The 14221-nt window shown below is 46.1% G+C and overlaps 1 protein-coding gene across 1 annotated transcript; it reads right to left on the bottom strand.

Moving 5' to 3' along the window:
* Positions 1-270: 270 nt before the first annotated feature.
* On the bottom strand, positions 271-13180 carry pls3 (plastin 3 (T isoform)). The gene is made up of 16 exons (XM_067257709.1): positions 13063-13180; positions 8281-8383; positions 7927-8090; positions 5987-6116; positions 5590-5722; positions 5418-5499; positions 4755-4920; positions 4410-4552; positions 3826-3921; positions 3099-3294; positions 2925-3003; positions 2718-2835; positions 2362-2495; positions 1489-1612; positions 771-895; positions 271-522 (listed from the first exon to the last, which is right to left on the bottom strand). Exons 2-16 carry the CDS (start codon positions 8339-8341, stop codon positions 390-392), a joined length of 1884 nt encoding a protein of 627 aa, XP_067113810.1. The 5' UTR covers positions 8342-8383; positions 13063-13180; the 3' UTR covers positions 271-389.
* Between the last annotated feature and the right edge of the window lie 1041 nt (positions 13181-14221).

The following is a 14221-nucleotide window of genomic DNA, read 5'->3' as shown; positions in this document are numbered from 1 at the left end:
ATACATTAATAATCAACAAGGCATATTGCATATTGAGAAGTATCATACCAAGTCCTCCGTTTTCAGAAACCTAGAATCTAGTCTTCCTGTCTGAGGAGGACATCCCTTCATTTAGCAGTAAGTAAACACACCTCTGCTTTCCACAGAGGTGGAAAATAGCGACATGAACATAGTAGGGTTTGATTGATTGAAGGGTCTTAAATGTCTGTTGGTAACATCATTCTCATCACAAATCTTCATTCCTGTGACCTGGTAGCTCCTTGGTGGTCGGACGGCCAGCGCGGGGGGTGGGGGGTGGGTGGGGTTAGGCGGGCAGGGCCAGAGTGGTGGGGGGGTAGGTGGGGCTGGGGGGCGGGCAGGACTGGGGGGAGGGCAGGGCGGGGCGTGTCCTAGGCTCGCTTCATCCCCCGGCCCATCAGGCAGGCGAACACGGTCATCACCATCTTGGGTTTGACCTCCACCAGGTCGTCCGGGAGGGCGTAGACCCGGGCGCCGATCTTCCTCGCCATGGAGACGGCGTATCTAGGATGGAGAGCAGGGTCAGGGTGATTCACGGTTAGCAGGTCTCAGGGGGCTCCATGGCGACAAGACAACAGATGTAAATTAATTGTAAAATTCAATGGTTTTCGGTTTTTCTACAGTGATTCTATTAAATGTACAACTATGACTCAGTCTGTTTCTTCTACTGATTCTATAAACCTTTCAGCCATGATTCAATCCTCTAAATGTTTGTACTGTGGTTCCATCGGCTGCCATTGGCTGGGACCTACTTTGCGTTCTCCAGCTTGTCCTCTGCAGACAGGCTTCCAGTCTTCACCAGGTCGTAACTGATGCTGCCTGGCTGGATGGCGTCGATCAGGTCCACCACCGGCAGACTGGTGCTGATCTCCTTGTCCTGACAACCGAGGGGACATTAAGAATACAGCTTTTTCATGCTTTATCAGATAGTTTGTTAGTGTGACAGGAGAGGCAGAGAGGACAGGCTGGATTAGGACCCAGGCGCCCCCAGGAGACATATTTTACATTAATTAAGCATTAAATGCTCTGAGAAATTGTAGGGAGTCAGGTGGCTGAGCGGTGAGGGAATCGGGCTAGTAATCCGAAGGTTGCCAGTTCGATTCCCGGTCATGCCAACTGACGTTGTGTCCTTGGGCAAGGCACTTCACCCTACTTGCCTCGGGGGAATGTCCCTGTACTTACTGTAAGTCGCTCTGGATAAGAGCGTCTGCTAAATGCCTAAATGTAAATTGTACATTTATTGAAGAAAATGTGCACTTGCTGAACCATATTTGGTCTGCAGAAGTTTGGTGGCAGTAAATAGTCATGAATTTGGAGTGATAGTTAACACTGGAGATAAATATATACAGAGAACAGAAAAATTGTAAACTGAATGGGACTGTGAATGATAAACTGTGATAAATAAGTGTCATAAACAAACAAAACAGGTGCGCAAGCGACCTGAATTTGCTGTGGAACATCTCGACGAACCTTGAAGCTTGAGATCTTGGTTGCTTTCCCAGCCTCTGTCAAGGTGCTGTTGACCCATCGCACGATGATGTCATCGTTTGCCTTCTGTCCATCTCCCAAGTCCTCCAGAACATTCAACGTGTATCTGGGGACGAGCGCATTTTCATTTTACCAGTGGCAAGTTTCATCAATCGAGTTTACCAAATAAGGAAGGCTTTTGACAGTTACTTTCCCTGACACAAGCCTCTCTTATTCGGTAAACTAGCTTTACGGAACAAGTCCTGGGAAAGGCAATTAGGAAGATGTTTTTAATTACTAAAAACGGATTGGCAAGGGACAAATGCCTCTTGTACCCTTAGGGATTAGGAATCAAAAATAAAAGGACAGAGCGAAGCCAGCCTGCAGCAGACCAACAGCAAACACACACAACACCACCCTCCAGAGGAAGCAACAGACAGGCTGTCAGCTTCAACCCTCACTGCTTCCACCATGACCAGTGTCGTCTAGCGCTCTGATCAACCCTGCAGACACAACTGCACAGGAGAAGAACCCAGCAGGTCGTAAATACCGCTGACGAGTCCTGATGCCTCTGATAGCACAGAGCCAAAACAGGGAATTCTAGTCTGTGCACATGCACCCCCTTCGTCACCCAGCACCACGCCCGACCTAGCAGGTCGACAGAACATCCATAACCGGGACATGGGTGGGTCACAGGAGAGCTGAAAGATCATGACGATGAGTCAACGTGAAGTAAAAAAAAAAAAAAAAAAAAGAGGTGTCACTAATCTCTTATTTTCAGAGAGCATTGATCTTTCTTCCCTGGTGAACTAAATCTAGGGAACAGCTAGAGAGCTCTCTGGGCATGCTCAGACTGGCTCAGACCAGGTGACTCACTTCCTCATCAGCTGCCAGACCAGGGCCAGCGTCAGGGTGGCGTTGCCATCGTTCAGGTCCTGCCCTCCGATGCCAACCAGGGAAAACTTGGCGGTTGTCTTGCCCAACTCCACGGCGTAGTTACAGTTCTCCAGCTGTCCAGAAGAAGGTAGAGAGAGGTAGAGGGAGAGAGGGAGAGAGAGGTAGAGGGAGAGAGGGGGAGAGAGAGGGAGAGGGAGAAAGAGAGGGGGCAGACGGGATCGAAAGATTGACAAACAATAACATCACCTTTTTTGTTTTAGGCAGTGAGAGTCATTTTGTGTTGACAGAAACTAAATCGTACTGTTTTGTTTGAGCTGGATGAGGAGTTAGTCTACCTTCTTCATGTTGGTCCCTATCTTGGGGTACGGTGGTTTATTCACTTTGTTGTTCCAGTCCACAGGAACTTTAATCTTCTCATACAGCTGCAGGATAACCAGGGCGTCTTGCAGGTCCCTGGAGGAATACAAACACATTTCACTTAGGATTCACTTCACAAAAAAGGCCACTAAACACAGACGATGGGTTGAGTTTGGCGTACATACCCATACAAGTGATTGACGTGCGGGTTCACACCCAGAGAATTCATCCAGTTCCGGAAGGTTCTCTCCTCTCTCGTCTCACCTGAGGAGCACACAGGAACGAGGAGCGTTAACGTAAGAAGGAGGAACAAGACAGTCACATGACTGTCTGACAGACTGGTATCCCTCATCACTCACCTTCAAGCAGCCCCCAGTCGATATCTTCGCCCTCAGGCTTGGTCAGGGAGGGGTACTTGTTGAAGAGGTTAGCCACAAACGCCAGGTTGAGTTTAGGGTTGCCGCTGATGACGTCGGTTGGGGTGACAAACTGCCGGCAGCCCAGCCTGTCGGCCTGCTGCAGCATGCTCTCCGCCCGCTTCAGATCGTCCTTCTCCTGTTGGGCGCAGACATAGAGAGAGGATCACCGGATGATCTGAACCTCCTGAAGGTAAACAAGGTGTGGCCACTTCCTGGCTCTCCTAAAGGTAAACATTGTGTGGCCACTTCCTGGTTCTCCTGAAGGTAAACATTGTGTGGCCACTTCCTGGTTCTCCTGAAGGTAAACATTGTGTGGCCACTTCCTGGTTCTCCTGAAGGTAAACATTGTGTGGCCACTTCCTGGTTCTCCTGAAGGTAAACATTGTGTGGCCACTTCCTGGTTCTCCTGAAGGTAAACATTGTGTGGCCACTTCCTGGTTCTCCTGAAGGTAAACATTGTGTGGCCACTTCCTGGTTCTCCTGAAGGTAAACATTGTGTGGCCACTTCCTGGTTCTCCTGAAGGTAAACATTGTGTGGCCACTTCCTGGTTCTCCTGAAGGTAAACATTGTGTGGCCACTTCCTGGTTCTCCTGAAGGTAAACATTGTGTGGCCACTTCCTGGTTCTCCTGAAGGTAAACATTGTGTGGCCACTTCCTGGTTCTTACGCTGAAGCCAGCCATGTTGATGTCGATGCGAGGCTGGTCTTCCTCTGTGCCTTTCGGGGAGATCTGGTTCAGAAGGTGGAAGTAGGCCTTGGAGTCCTGAAACAGGAAGCACACCACAGGGTTATGACATCACTACACACTTCGCCTGAGACAGGGATGGGATAAGACATCACTACGCATGACATGCAAGGTAATGCATCACATGAGAACACAAGGAGTTGAGACACGGAGCGACACAGTGGAGGGTGATGCAGTGATCGTGGAGGTAATGAGAATATTAATGCTCTATTCTGGATGACAGATGTATGGAGCTGTTGTCAGTTCCTACACAGCAAGAAAGTTGATCTATAAAGTACCTTTACAGGTTGAAATGCCTGTCAGCTAAAGAGAAGATACACTCAGTCAGAAACACAGACAAGCACAGTCACTGTATTGAGAAAGGAAATGTTGGGAATCCATTTCAAAGTCCATTTCAAGATTCCTTGCGGAAAGGAAAAAGTGCTCCAGTCTATTATTCATGACCTCCAGTCTTAGCTGCCAGACATCCATTACCCCCATGGTCACCTGACCGTGGCACCACGCACCTTGATGTCTGAGCTGAAGTTGTTAATCTTCTGCCAGCCGGCGTTCTCCAGGTGGTAGTTGGCCCAGCGCAGCAGCAGCTCCTCTGGGGACAGCTTCATCAGGTCCTCCAGAGTCTCCCCGTCCCTCAGCAGGGCCGCCAGCGCTGGGGCAGCACACACACACACGTCTCTCCAAGTCATACAACTGATGACAAACAACTGAAACTCTCTAGGCTTCATCAGATGACACACCCCTAACCTTAACCTCCCTCCTCCTCCCCTCCCTCTCCTGCCCCCCTCTCCCCCTCCCCTCCCTCTCCTCACTTGCCCCCCCTCCCTCTCCTCACCTGCCCCCCCTCCCCTCACCTTCGTTCCTGCTCAGCTCGATGTCTGCGAACAGGCCGATCTTGATGATCTGCCACAGTAGGCCCAGCACCAGGTGAGGCTTCCCCTCCCGCAGGTCCAGCGCCCCGATGTTCACCACGTGGCAGCCGATGGCCGAGGCCGAGTTCAGGGCCAGGTTCAGGTTCTCCTGCAGGGGGGAGAAATTACACTGTCTGAGGAGGAGCGGGGAGGAGGACAGACCACCCAGTCTGGGGAGGAGCGGGGAGGGAGGAGGAGAGAGAAGGAGTAACCACCCAGTCTGGGGAGGAGGAGAAACCACCCAGTCTGGGGAGGAGCGGGGAGGAGGGAGGAGCGGGGAGGAGGAGAGAGGAAGAATAACCACCCAGTCTGGGGAGGAGGAGAAACCACCCAGTCTGGGGAGGAGCGGGGAGGAGGGAGGAGGAGAGAGGAGGAGTAACCACCCAGTCTGGGGAGGAGAAACCACCCAGTATGTGCCAAAGGCCAGAATAGGCTCTATTTATATAAGGAAGTTCATATTATCACTTCAATTTACGCATTTATTCAAAATGTCTCCACCCAGTATTTGCATTCAACTGTATTTTGAACAGTGTGAGCGCTCAGCGTGAGACTGCTCCGGGGCGTGAAGCTCGGAGGGTTTGTTCAGGGTGCGGAGCTGCTACAAACCTGGATTGTAAACGGAGTCAGCTTCTTCTTGTTTATCGTCCTCTCGTCAATGGTGTCTGGCACCGACAGGTTGATCATTTTACTACACAGAGACAAGGCGGGGGGTTACGAGGCAGCTCGGGGGGGAAACGCAGGAAGTGTCGTTATTTAACATCACGACAGGTTTACTCACCAGAGCACCACGCCATCGCCCATGGCTTTGAACAGGGAGTCAGTGTCGGGGTCCATGGGCAGCGCGTGCTTGCAGTCAGGGTCCTTCTCCAGCGCTGTGTTGATCCAGTTGACGAACGCATAGCGTTCCTCCTCTACACAGGTGACCAGGGAAAAGCTTTTATGTATTGATAGGACAGTTGGTGAGAGACATGAAAGCAGGGAGAGAAGACGCGAAGAGAAGGAAACTCCCTCAGTCCCTTAAACCCTGCGTAACCCTTCATCTTCAGTACGGACGCAATTATTACAAAATACATCAACACTGACTGGCCCTTAAGACATCATCATCATCATCATCATCATTACACAGTACGGAATGCTGAGGTGTTCTAGAAACTTCCAGTCCCATGTGACCGTACCAGAGAAGGAGTGCTGGGTTCCTTCGCTAGACAGCTCAGACGTGCCTCCGATGGCCAGGATCCCTTCCTTCCTGTTGATGGCCTTCCGGAAGCTTTTAGCGATATCACTGCTCTTCAGTTCCTGGAATATCTACAGCACAGAGGTGGAGGTGCATTACAGCACCGTCTCTGAGCCCCATTACTCAGGACCCCCTGTCCTGCATGTTTCTAGGTGTTTCTCTGTCCTGCATGTTCTAGATGTTTCCCTGTCCCAACACACACAGTAAATGAATGTACGGTCGTTTCCAGGCTTCTGCTGAGCTTGAAAACAAACTTTTATTTGAATCAGGTGTGTTGGAGCAGGGAAACATCTAGAACATGCAGGACAGAGAAACATCTAGAACATGCAGGACAGGGGGGCACAAGAGCCGGTGCTGAGACACAATGAAACATTACAGGATACATTTTTTACATTACACTCAGTAAAAGTGAAGTTGACTACTTGACTCCGAATTGTAACCAACAACCACTAACTCATTATGGGATGTCCCATACCAGAAAGGGAAGGAGGGAAAATGATAAGACTGTGTTCTTGACCAGTGGCTCTTTTCCGGTTCTGTGGTTCTGGGTTATCTAAGTTGGGAAGGGCAGAGCAGCGACAACAACATGGATGTTGACCAGGAAGTCACGTCGTTGTGTATCAAAGAACGAGTCCTCGCTTCTAAACCTGTTACATTTACATTTTAGTCATTTAGCAGACGCTCTTATCCAGAGCGACTTACAGTAAGTACAGGGACATTCCCCCCGAGGCAAGTAGGGTGAAGTGCCTTGCCCAAGGACACAACGTCAGTTGGCATGACCGGGAATCGAACTGGCAACCTTCGGATTACTAGCCCGACTCCCTCACCGCTCAGCCAACTGACTCCCTGTTACATTCCACCCTCCACAATAAGTAGACAAGCATCTGACTGCTCGGTTTCCTCCCGGCTCTGGGAGGTTCGCCGGCCCGTTCGTGACCTCACACCTCAAGATCTCTGTGTGGATTGAAGCCACAATGAGCCATTCAGCCAGGGGACGAGTGACACATTTAAATTGTCAGCAAACAAACACAAGGTCATGTTGTGTTAGGTTACAGCTGCTGGGCACTCCAGACAGGATATATAAAAAGGCAGGGATCTCAAAACAACACGAAGCACTTCTCTCTGCAATCCTATCCTTATCTGTCGTCATTGAAATAGTCTCAACAGATAACACCACATATTCTGTTGTCTTCTAATGCTGGCACTACCATTGCTTGATATCGCTGGTTACATTTGAACAACCTCACCCCCACATCACACCATACCGAAAACGGCCAATGAAAACAGAAAAACGAATTAAATCATGCAAGCCTACAGCAAACTTGCAAATACACACAGCTGTGGCTATCCTTGGATGAAAAAAAATAGAATAATATTAATACTACAAAAGAAAACGTCCAACTCATCATGGAGCTATGTGAAATGGCCTAAAATAGCGAGATTACGGATGAGGTTTTTTCTTCTAGGATTCCAGTGGTCACATTACTCTACAAGGAGACCACAGCAACACAGGTCTGTTAAGACTGCTGCCTCATCAAGGGAGAAACCAAACACTGGAACCAACACCACTGTGCTGACCTCATTTCCTCTTTCTTAGAGAGTGAGAGAGAGAGAGACAGAGAAAAAAACGCACTGTGCGGTGAAACACACAAATCGATACAAACGTCCCTTTCAACTACCTGGTCTGGGAATAGAAAAGCCACATGACTTGTAGGCCGGCCAGACAGGGTTACGGAGTCAGAGTGAGACTGAGAGGAAACTCGCTACACACAAGCAGCCATGAGTGACATCATCGTCCCAGCTGCCGGTGGCAGCTTGTAAAAGTTGACCTGCTGATGCCAACTACCCGGAAAGTTGACGCTGTACAGACGCATGACTTACGGACACAAACTCTTCGAAGCTGATCTTGTTGTCTTTGTTGCGATCTCCTTCACGCATCAGCTTCTGGATGATCTCCCTCACCTTGTATCCCGGCAGAGGGAGGTTGGCCTCTTTGAACAGCTCATGGAGCTCATAGTCACAGATGAAGCCGTTACTGTCAAGGTCTGCGATGACAAGACACCCAGGATGTTGTGTTAGTCAGAGTTTTCACGAGGTAAACAGGGGGGCTTCCGTAGACAAAATTAAAGAAGCCTTAAAAAAAAAAAAACTACTGAGTATTACAATGCTCTATTTGTAGAACTGTGTCAGACGTTTGAGTACGTAGAACACTGTGGAAAATCCTAAACGACTTACCAACTTTCCCAAAGGCCTCTCTCAGTTCTTCTAGTTCATCCTTGCAGATCTTTCCAGCCATGTTGACAAAGCGACCCGAGTTGGTGAGTCAGACAGCTGGCTCCTGCAGAGAGGGGAAAGGTCAAGACAACTCAAAAACGTCCTGCCTCTATAGCGCTGCCTCTATAGCGCTGCCTCTATAGCGCTGCCTCTATAGCGCTGCCTCTATAGCGCTGCCTCTATAGCGCTGCCTCTCCACTGCAGAGTCAGCCACATGACTAAACTGGCATGTCAGCATCCATTTCTCTACTCCTGGTCAAAGTGTGTTGGGTTGTTTTGGTTAGGGGGGGCGGGGCGGGGGGTTGATAACGGGGTAAAGACTAATCCTGTTGAATATTTAGACTCCATTTGGCCTTAACATTACTGGCATGAAAAACAACTGAGTCAAACTAACTGCAGATCTACTGGAAGTCGCTTCAAGGTTCGCTGAAATGTGGAAAACAAAAAACACCGTCTGACTCAACTAAACGACATAAAGCTGTTCAATGTCAAACAGATTTTGTGAACTAATGGTTATTTTGCTGTTGAAAAGGAAGTGGCAGTTAAGAACCATAGCAACACCAGTAGATAGCTTTGACTGTTTATTCAAATAATTTTAACAGGAAAAAAACACCAGAAGGAGGGGCTAGATTTTAGACTATGAAATTGTCTCTAATGTAATCATTTAATTAGCAAGATATTATAGAACAAGCCTACTATAGAGTTATGTTTCACCTGAGGATGTTCTGTGAAAAGCTTACAAAGGGCTGTTCACATGACTACCACCACCCAATGACTACCAACTCAAAACCTAGGTTAATTCCAGCACACTGATATTATACTTTCTACAGAATGTAGTTAGTCCTGTTGGTCTATTATACTTGAAAGATCTTCTGCATTAATGAAGCATGGTTTCTGTAGTGGTTGAGTTAAGGGTGGCGGAGGTCATTTAAAAATATTTTTTTATTTGAGGCTTTTCACACACCATGACTCCCAACATAAAACGTGTTTGATTTGTTATAAATACATTACATTTACATTTAGTCATTTAGCAGACGCTCTTATCCAGAGCGACTTACAGTAAGTACAGGGACATTCCCCCGAGGCAAGTAGGGTGAAGTGCCTTGCCCAAGGACACGTCATTTTTGCACGGCCGGGAATCGAACCAGCGACCTTCTGATTGCTAGCCCGATTCTTTAACCGCTCAGCCACCTGACTCCCCAATAAAATAAAATAAATAGAGAACTTGAAAGTGTAGTTCTCTGTTTTGTGGTAGGAAGTGGCAGGTCTGTGTTGAATGTGCTTCAGTGTAACAGAGGTGAGTGGCATATTGTTCTCATTCTCCAGGCTACCCAAGGCTAAACCAGAATGATAACATTCCTCTACGATCAAAAGGATGCAGAAAGGCTCTGGCAACACAAAAGAGTTTAGACTGCAATTACTCTGGCTAAGAACATAATTTTTCCTACAGAAAAAGGGTTTTCCTATCAGCAATACTTGCTCAAAAGTTTTCGCAAATCATTGCTCCCCAAAGACTGGGCCTGGATTCCTTCAGTCTTGCTCGCAGAACATGATTGTAGAGTTTTGCCACGTTTGGTAACAGTTAGGTAACTCTAACTGGATCAGTTTCCTCATAGGCCCACATGAGTGCAGTAAGAGTACCATCTTTACTATTAGGCCTAGTAATCCTTTCTAAGTGAGGGATACACCAAGCCTCTACACATGAGAAATGACCACTGTCCCGGTTGCTGTACCATTTTTGTCACATGCCAATGAGTACAGAATGTAGGCAGTTGCAGGTAGGTCATTTCAATGTTTATACAATTATAAATAATAAATATTCGTTATAAAAATATATCTGTACCAACCCTGAAATACCTTACAGTTGTATCTGTATGAAATCAATGTCCCTTCTCATAATTTGCACCCCAGGAACACATGCTACAAGACAATGGACAAAAGACTACAGAAATTAAATAATTGCCATGAATGAGGGCCATTGATAGTCTGAAGGAAAGGAAGTACTTGACAGGCACAACCTCCAGAGGTCAGTCGGCCCTTCTGTTTCTATCATGTGGTGCTCACTGCTGTGTTTCAACATTCAAACCAAACTATCCTAGGCATTTTTCCAGACAGAAGCCATTTCCTCCCTGAATCCAGAAGGTCTACTTCCCCTTAGGTGACATCATGTCTATTGTTAGTTAACATTTAAATAAATTACAATACAAATGTAATGCATGTGAAATTCGACGGTTGGAACCAAACCAGTCTAAACATGACCTCATATGCCAACTCCTGTCACACCCCAGACAGAGAGAGAGAGAGACGGAGAGAGGGAGAGAGAGAAAGAGGGAGAGAGAGAAAGAGAAAGAGGGAGAGAGAGAAAGAGGGAGAGAAGCAGAGGTCAAGAAGCAGGGAGCAAGAGAGAGAGGTTAAGTATACAGAACACACAGAATGAGTTTAATCTCTAGTAGCACAGAAGAATAGGGGGCTTGTAATCTGATACATCACCAGGTCTATGAAGACGCAGATGAGAAAAGCAAATGCTGGGACCAAGTGTGGGGGTCCAGACACAGTTGTTGTTTTTTTGACAGCTGGGCAAGGCTGTTTTTTGAGAACAAGCTTTCAGTTGATAACACCATAAACAGCTAGAGAGAAACTAAGCCCTTTGACATGAACAATGTCAATTTGCCTATGAGCATGTGCATGATCACAGCTAGTGATATTACTCAAATTCAGTATTCAAATGGCCTTTACTTTGCTAAAGCAGCAGCTTTAAATGTACTCATCAAATCACAGCACAACACCATATTTTCAGTCAGGACTATAAAACGTCTATACTACGTGACTCAAAGGCTGAGTGGTGAGATCGCAATGCTAGATCCATCCTCAAAGACAGTGTGAATGTGTGCCAGCTGTAAATCGCTAAGCCACAACAAAACGTCAGCACTCTTTACTAGATCTTTCAACCGATCTTTCCGTCAATTCATTTCAGGGAAGGGTTCCCAGATGGGAGGGGAAGGGCAGAGCCCTCAAGCCTGCCTGGCTTCACCCACTCAATTAAAACGCATACGTAAGCCTCACCCCTCCCAAGTGTGGTTGGGACACAGGCTACAAACACACCCAACATGGCTGACAGGAACACAGAGATTTTCTGCCCGGTCTGTTTCACACTTTGTGGGTAACGTGAGCTTTTGACTTCCTTCGTGGTTTAGAGGACACAGCACAGGATCAACATGGTCGTGTTTGTTCTATGGTGACACCTCGATGAGCTGAATAACCTGCTTGCTGTGTCTGGCAAAACCACCGGCCAAACAGCTTCAACTGTCTTTACCCTATAACTGAAACTCAGGGCTTCAGTATGAAAAGGTAAAACAGTTAAAAAAAATATCACGTAAACAAACAAACAAACAAACTGTATATATTCCAATATGTACAGGCTCAATGATACATGAGCTTGTGAGTATTCTGTGCAGCTCAAGTAAAGGTGATTGCTTACACAAAATAGAAAAACAAATAGTGACTGAATGTGTCACACTTAATCGAAAGTGAAGGATTAGATTACATGTGTACATTATAAATATTATGATAAACCAATACAGCAAACAACTCACCTAAGTTATAAACGTAGAACGTTTAAAATCACGCTGATGGGTTAATGATTTAGATACAATCTCCTCCCTCACGTGGACTGAAACCTTACGATACAAAACTATGTACTAGAACCCATTCATCCTTCCTACGACACTCAACCATCACCTGCGAGCACAGGTGCGAGAACAGGAATCCTAAATACGCAAGAAAGAATGTCACCAGGCTACAGTTAAGGCAGTTTAGCCCAACTAAATGGTTTTGGACTACTTAGGGCAGACGAACTTCTACAATTCAATGTATTTAACAGATGTTAGCCTCTTTGATATTAATGTCACAGAAAACATGATAAATTATTATCGTTGTCCAAATCAATACACTACAATGTTTTCTTTATTATGTCAAATATTAAGCACAAATCTGAAATTAAAATTCAAGAGTGTCTGGCATAATTTGAATAACGCTAAACGGCTGGGCGCAGTTGTCGCACATATGCTCGAGGCGCACGGATGGGGCTATGTAACACATCAGCTATGTGGCAGGAAAACACCATGGTTACGCACGAGTCTTGAGTAGTCTATGTTTTTTCACAGGGAAACTCAATAGTGGATTACTTGACAATTATACGCACGTTGAAATTTGCTAACAACTAAAAGTTTATAGATTTTCACGAGACGTAATTACTAGCCGCTGCTGATTATTCTTCCAGGTGCAGATGGTGATTAAAAGGGTGTATTGTCTACGGGTAAAACATGTTTCCCCTCCTCTTTGCTCACGTCTAGTCTCCGGAAGGATTACATATTCACATTATCCAAATCCTTCACTAAACTGCTCATTTGCAATTCAATCCCATAATGTTATCCTTTAACCAGGTACGTTTGGTCAATGTACTTAGTCATCTACATAGCTCGCAACCCTGCTAGCTAATAGCAAGCTAGCTGAAAGAACCAACAAGCTAGCTGCTAACAATGTAACATGCTGTCTGCTGCTAAACCAACTACATAAACCCATCAAGCTCTGCTAGAAACAAGCTCTACCTGTAAAATAACCTAACTAGCCAATACAAGTTTCAAACATATACAAATATATTACTTAAGTTTATACCGCTCACGTTTATAAAATGAATCAAGATAACGTGCTTTGTATTGCACTCTAAAAGTAAGAATAACTTACTTTTGATGCCCCCAAAATTCCAGACAGCGTCCAGCTCGAGAGACCAGACTTCCTCCCTCATCCACGGAAAAGTAAGCGCGTGGAATGTACACTTCCCCCGCCCACTGACCGACAACCCTTGAGGTGCTCAGAGGAATGAATGGCAGATTGCCCATTGCCAAATAAATTCGCTAGCACATAGGGGAACGACAATTAATTCCGAAATTAAATGTAGCCTACACTAAGTTAGCCTATTTTACGTGGTTTCATAATATTCAAGATTAATTCATGAATAGAAAATTATTATATTTAACTCCAAAAGTAAGTCAGAGTGAACTAAGGTTATACATATTTATGATAAATAATTGTTACATATACATAATATGTATATTGTAGCCTACATACATATGTACAATATAATTGGGAAATTAAGCCATCTTTACGTATGTGAAAGGTCGCGACCTTTGAGACACCTGTTTGGCCACACATTGATATTCATCAAATTCTACGTGAGATAAAGGGGCATGATTCCTTTAGGATGTGTTATGTATTGACACCTAGGAGATATTTATTGCAGCCTCTGAACAACCGTTTTATGTTAGCAGGGTGCCTCCATCAAAGGGGTTCTTTGGTCAAAGGCCTGTTGTCTCACAACACTTGGGAATCTCATGCAGCTGTCACGAGCACAGCAAAGCGCTGATTGTCTCCGCTTGTCGTTCTATCTCTCAAACAAGCCCAGTCTACACTACATTGTGCTTCTTCAAAGATATAGACAAATAATAACGAGATAAAACGTCCACAATTTGCCTGTTTATATGGGCCCTAGGAGCTACTATGAGTCTTTGGTCTCAAGTTAGTCTGTAACGACTGTGCGCCACCGAGCCAAATGGTAATAATAACGGTTTTTCATAATTTCTTTGGTTGGACTTGGGTGCCCTCTACCGACGAGCGTTGGCTGAAACTTCAAGTCTGATACTCGCCAACCTCAAATAGATTCTGATGCCCTGACAATGTGATGAGGCCGGTGTCCATACACTCAGTGACCAGTAGGGGGCGGAATATACAGGTTTAACTGGCAGCGACCCGCCGATCAAAGAAGAAGAAGAAGATATATCGATTCTTTTTTTTGGAACCAACTCCTGGCCTCGTTGGTGTCCACGAGTGAAACTGAGAAATACAC

Source organism: Osmerus mordax, chromosome 19, assembly GCF_038355195.1.
Source record: "Osmerus mordax isolate fOsmMor3 chromosome 19, fOsmMor3.pri, whole genome shotgun sequence".
In the NCBI taxonomy this organism is placed as follows: domain Eukaryota; kingdom Metazoa; phylum Chordata; class Actinopteri; order Osmeriformes; family Osmeridae; genus Osmerus; species Osmerus mordax.
Note: the sequence above shows the minus strand (reverse complement) of the source record. Positions and strands in the feature narration are given on the sequence as shown.

Excerpts from the sequence above, each read along its gene's own strand:
- pls3 (XM_067257709.1), bottom strand. The coding sequence starts at position 8,341 with ATGGCTGGAAAGATCTGCAAGGATGAACTAGAAGAACTGAGAGAGGCC. Across the intron at positions 3,922-4,409 it reads ACTTCAGCTCAGACATCAAG|GACTCCAAGGCCTACTTCCA; the intron begins GTGCGTGGTGCC and ends TTCCTGTTTCAG. Across the intron at positions 523-770 it reads GACAAGCTGGAGAACGCAAA|ATACGCCGTCTCCATGGCGA; the intron begins GTAGGTCCCAGC and ends TCTCCATCCTAG.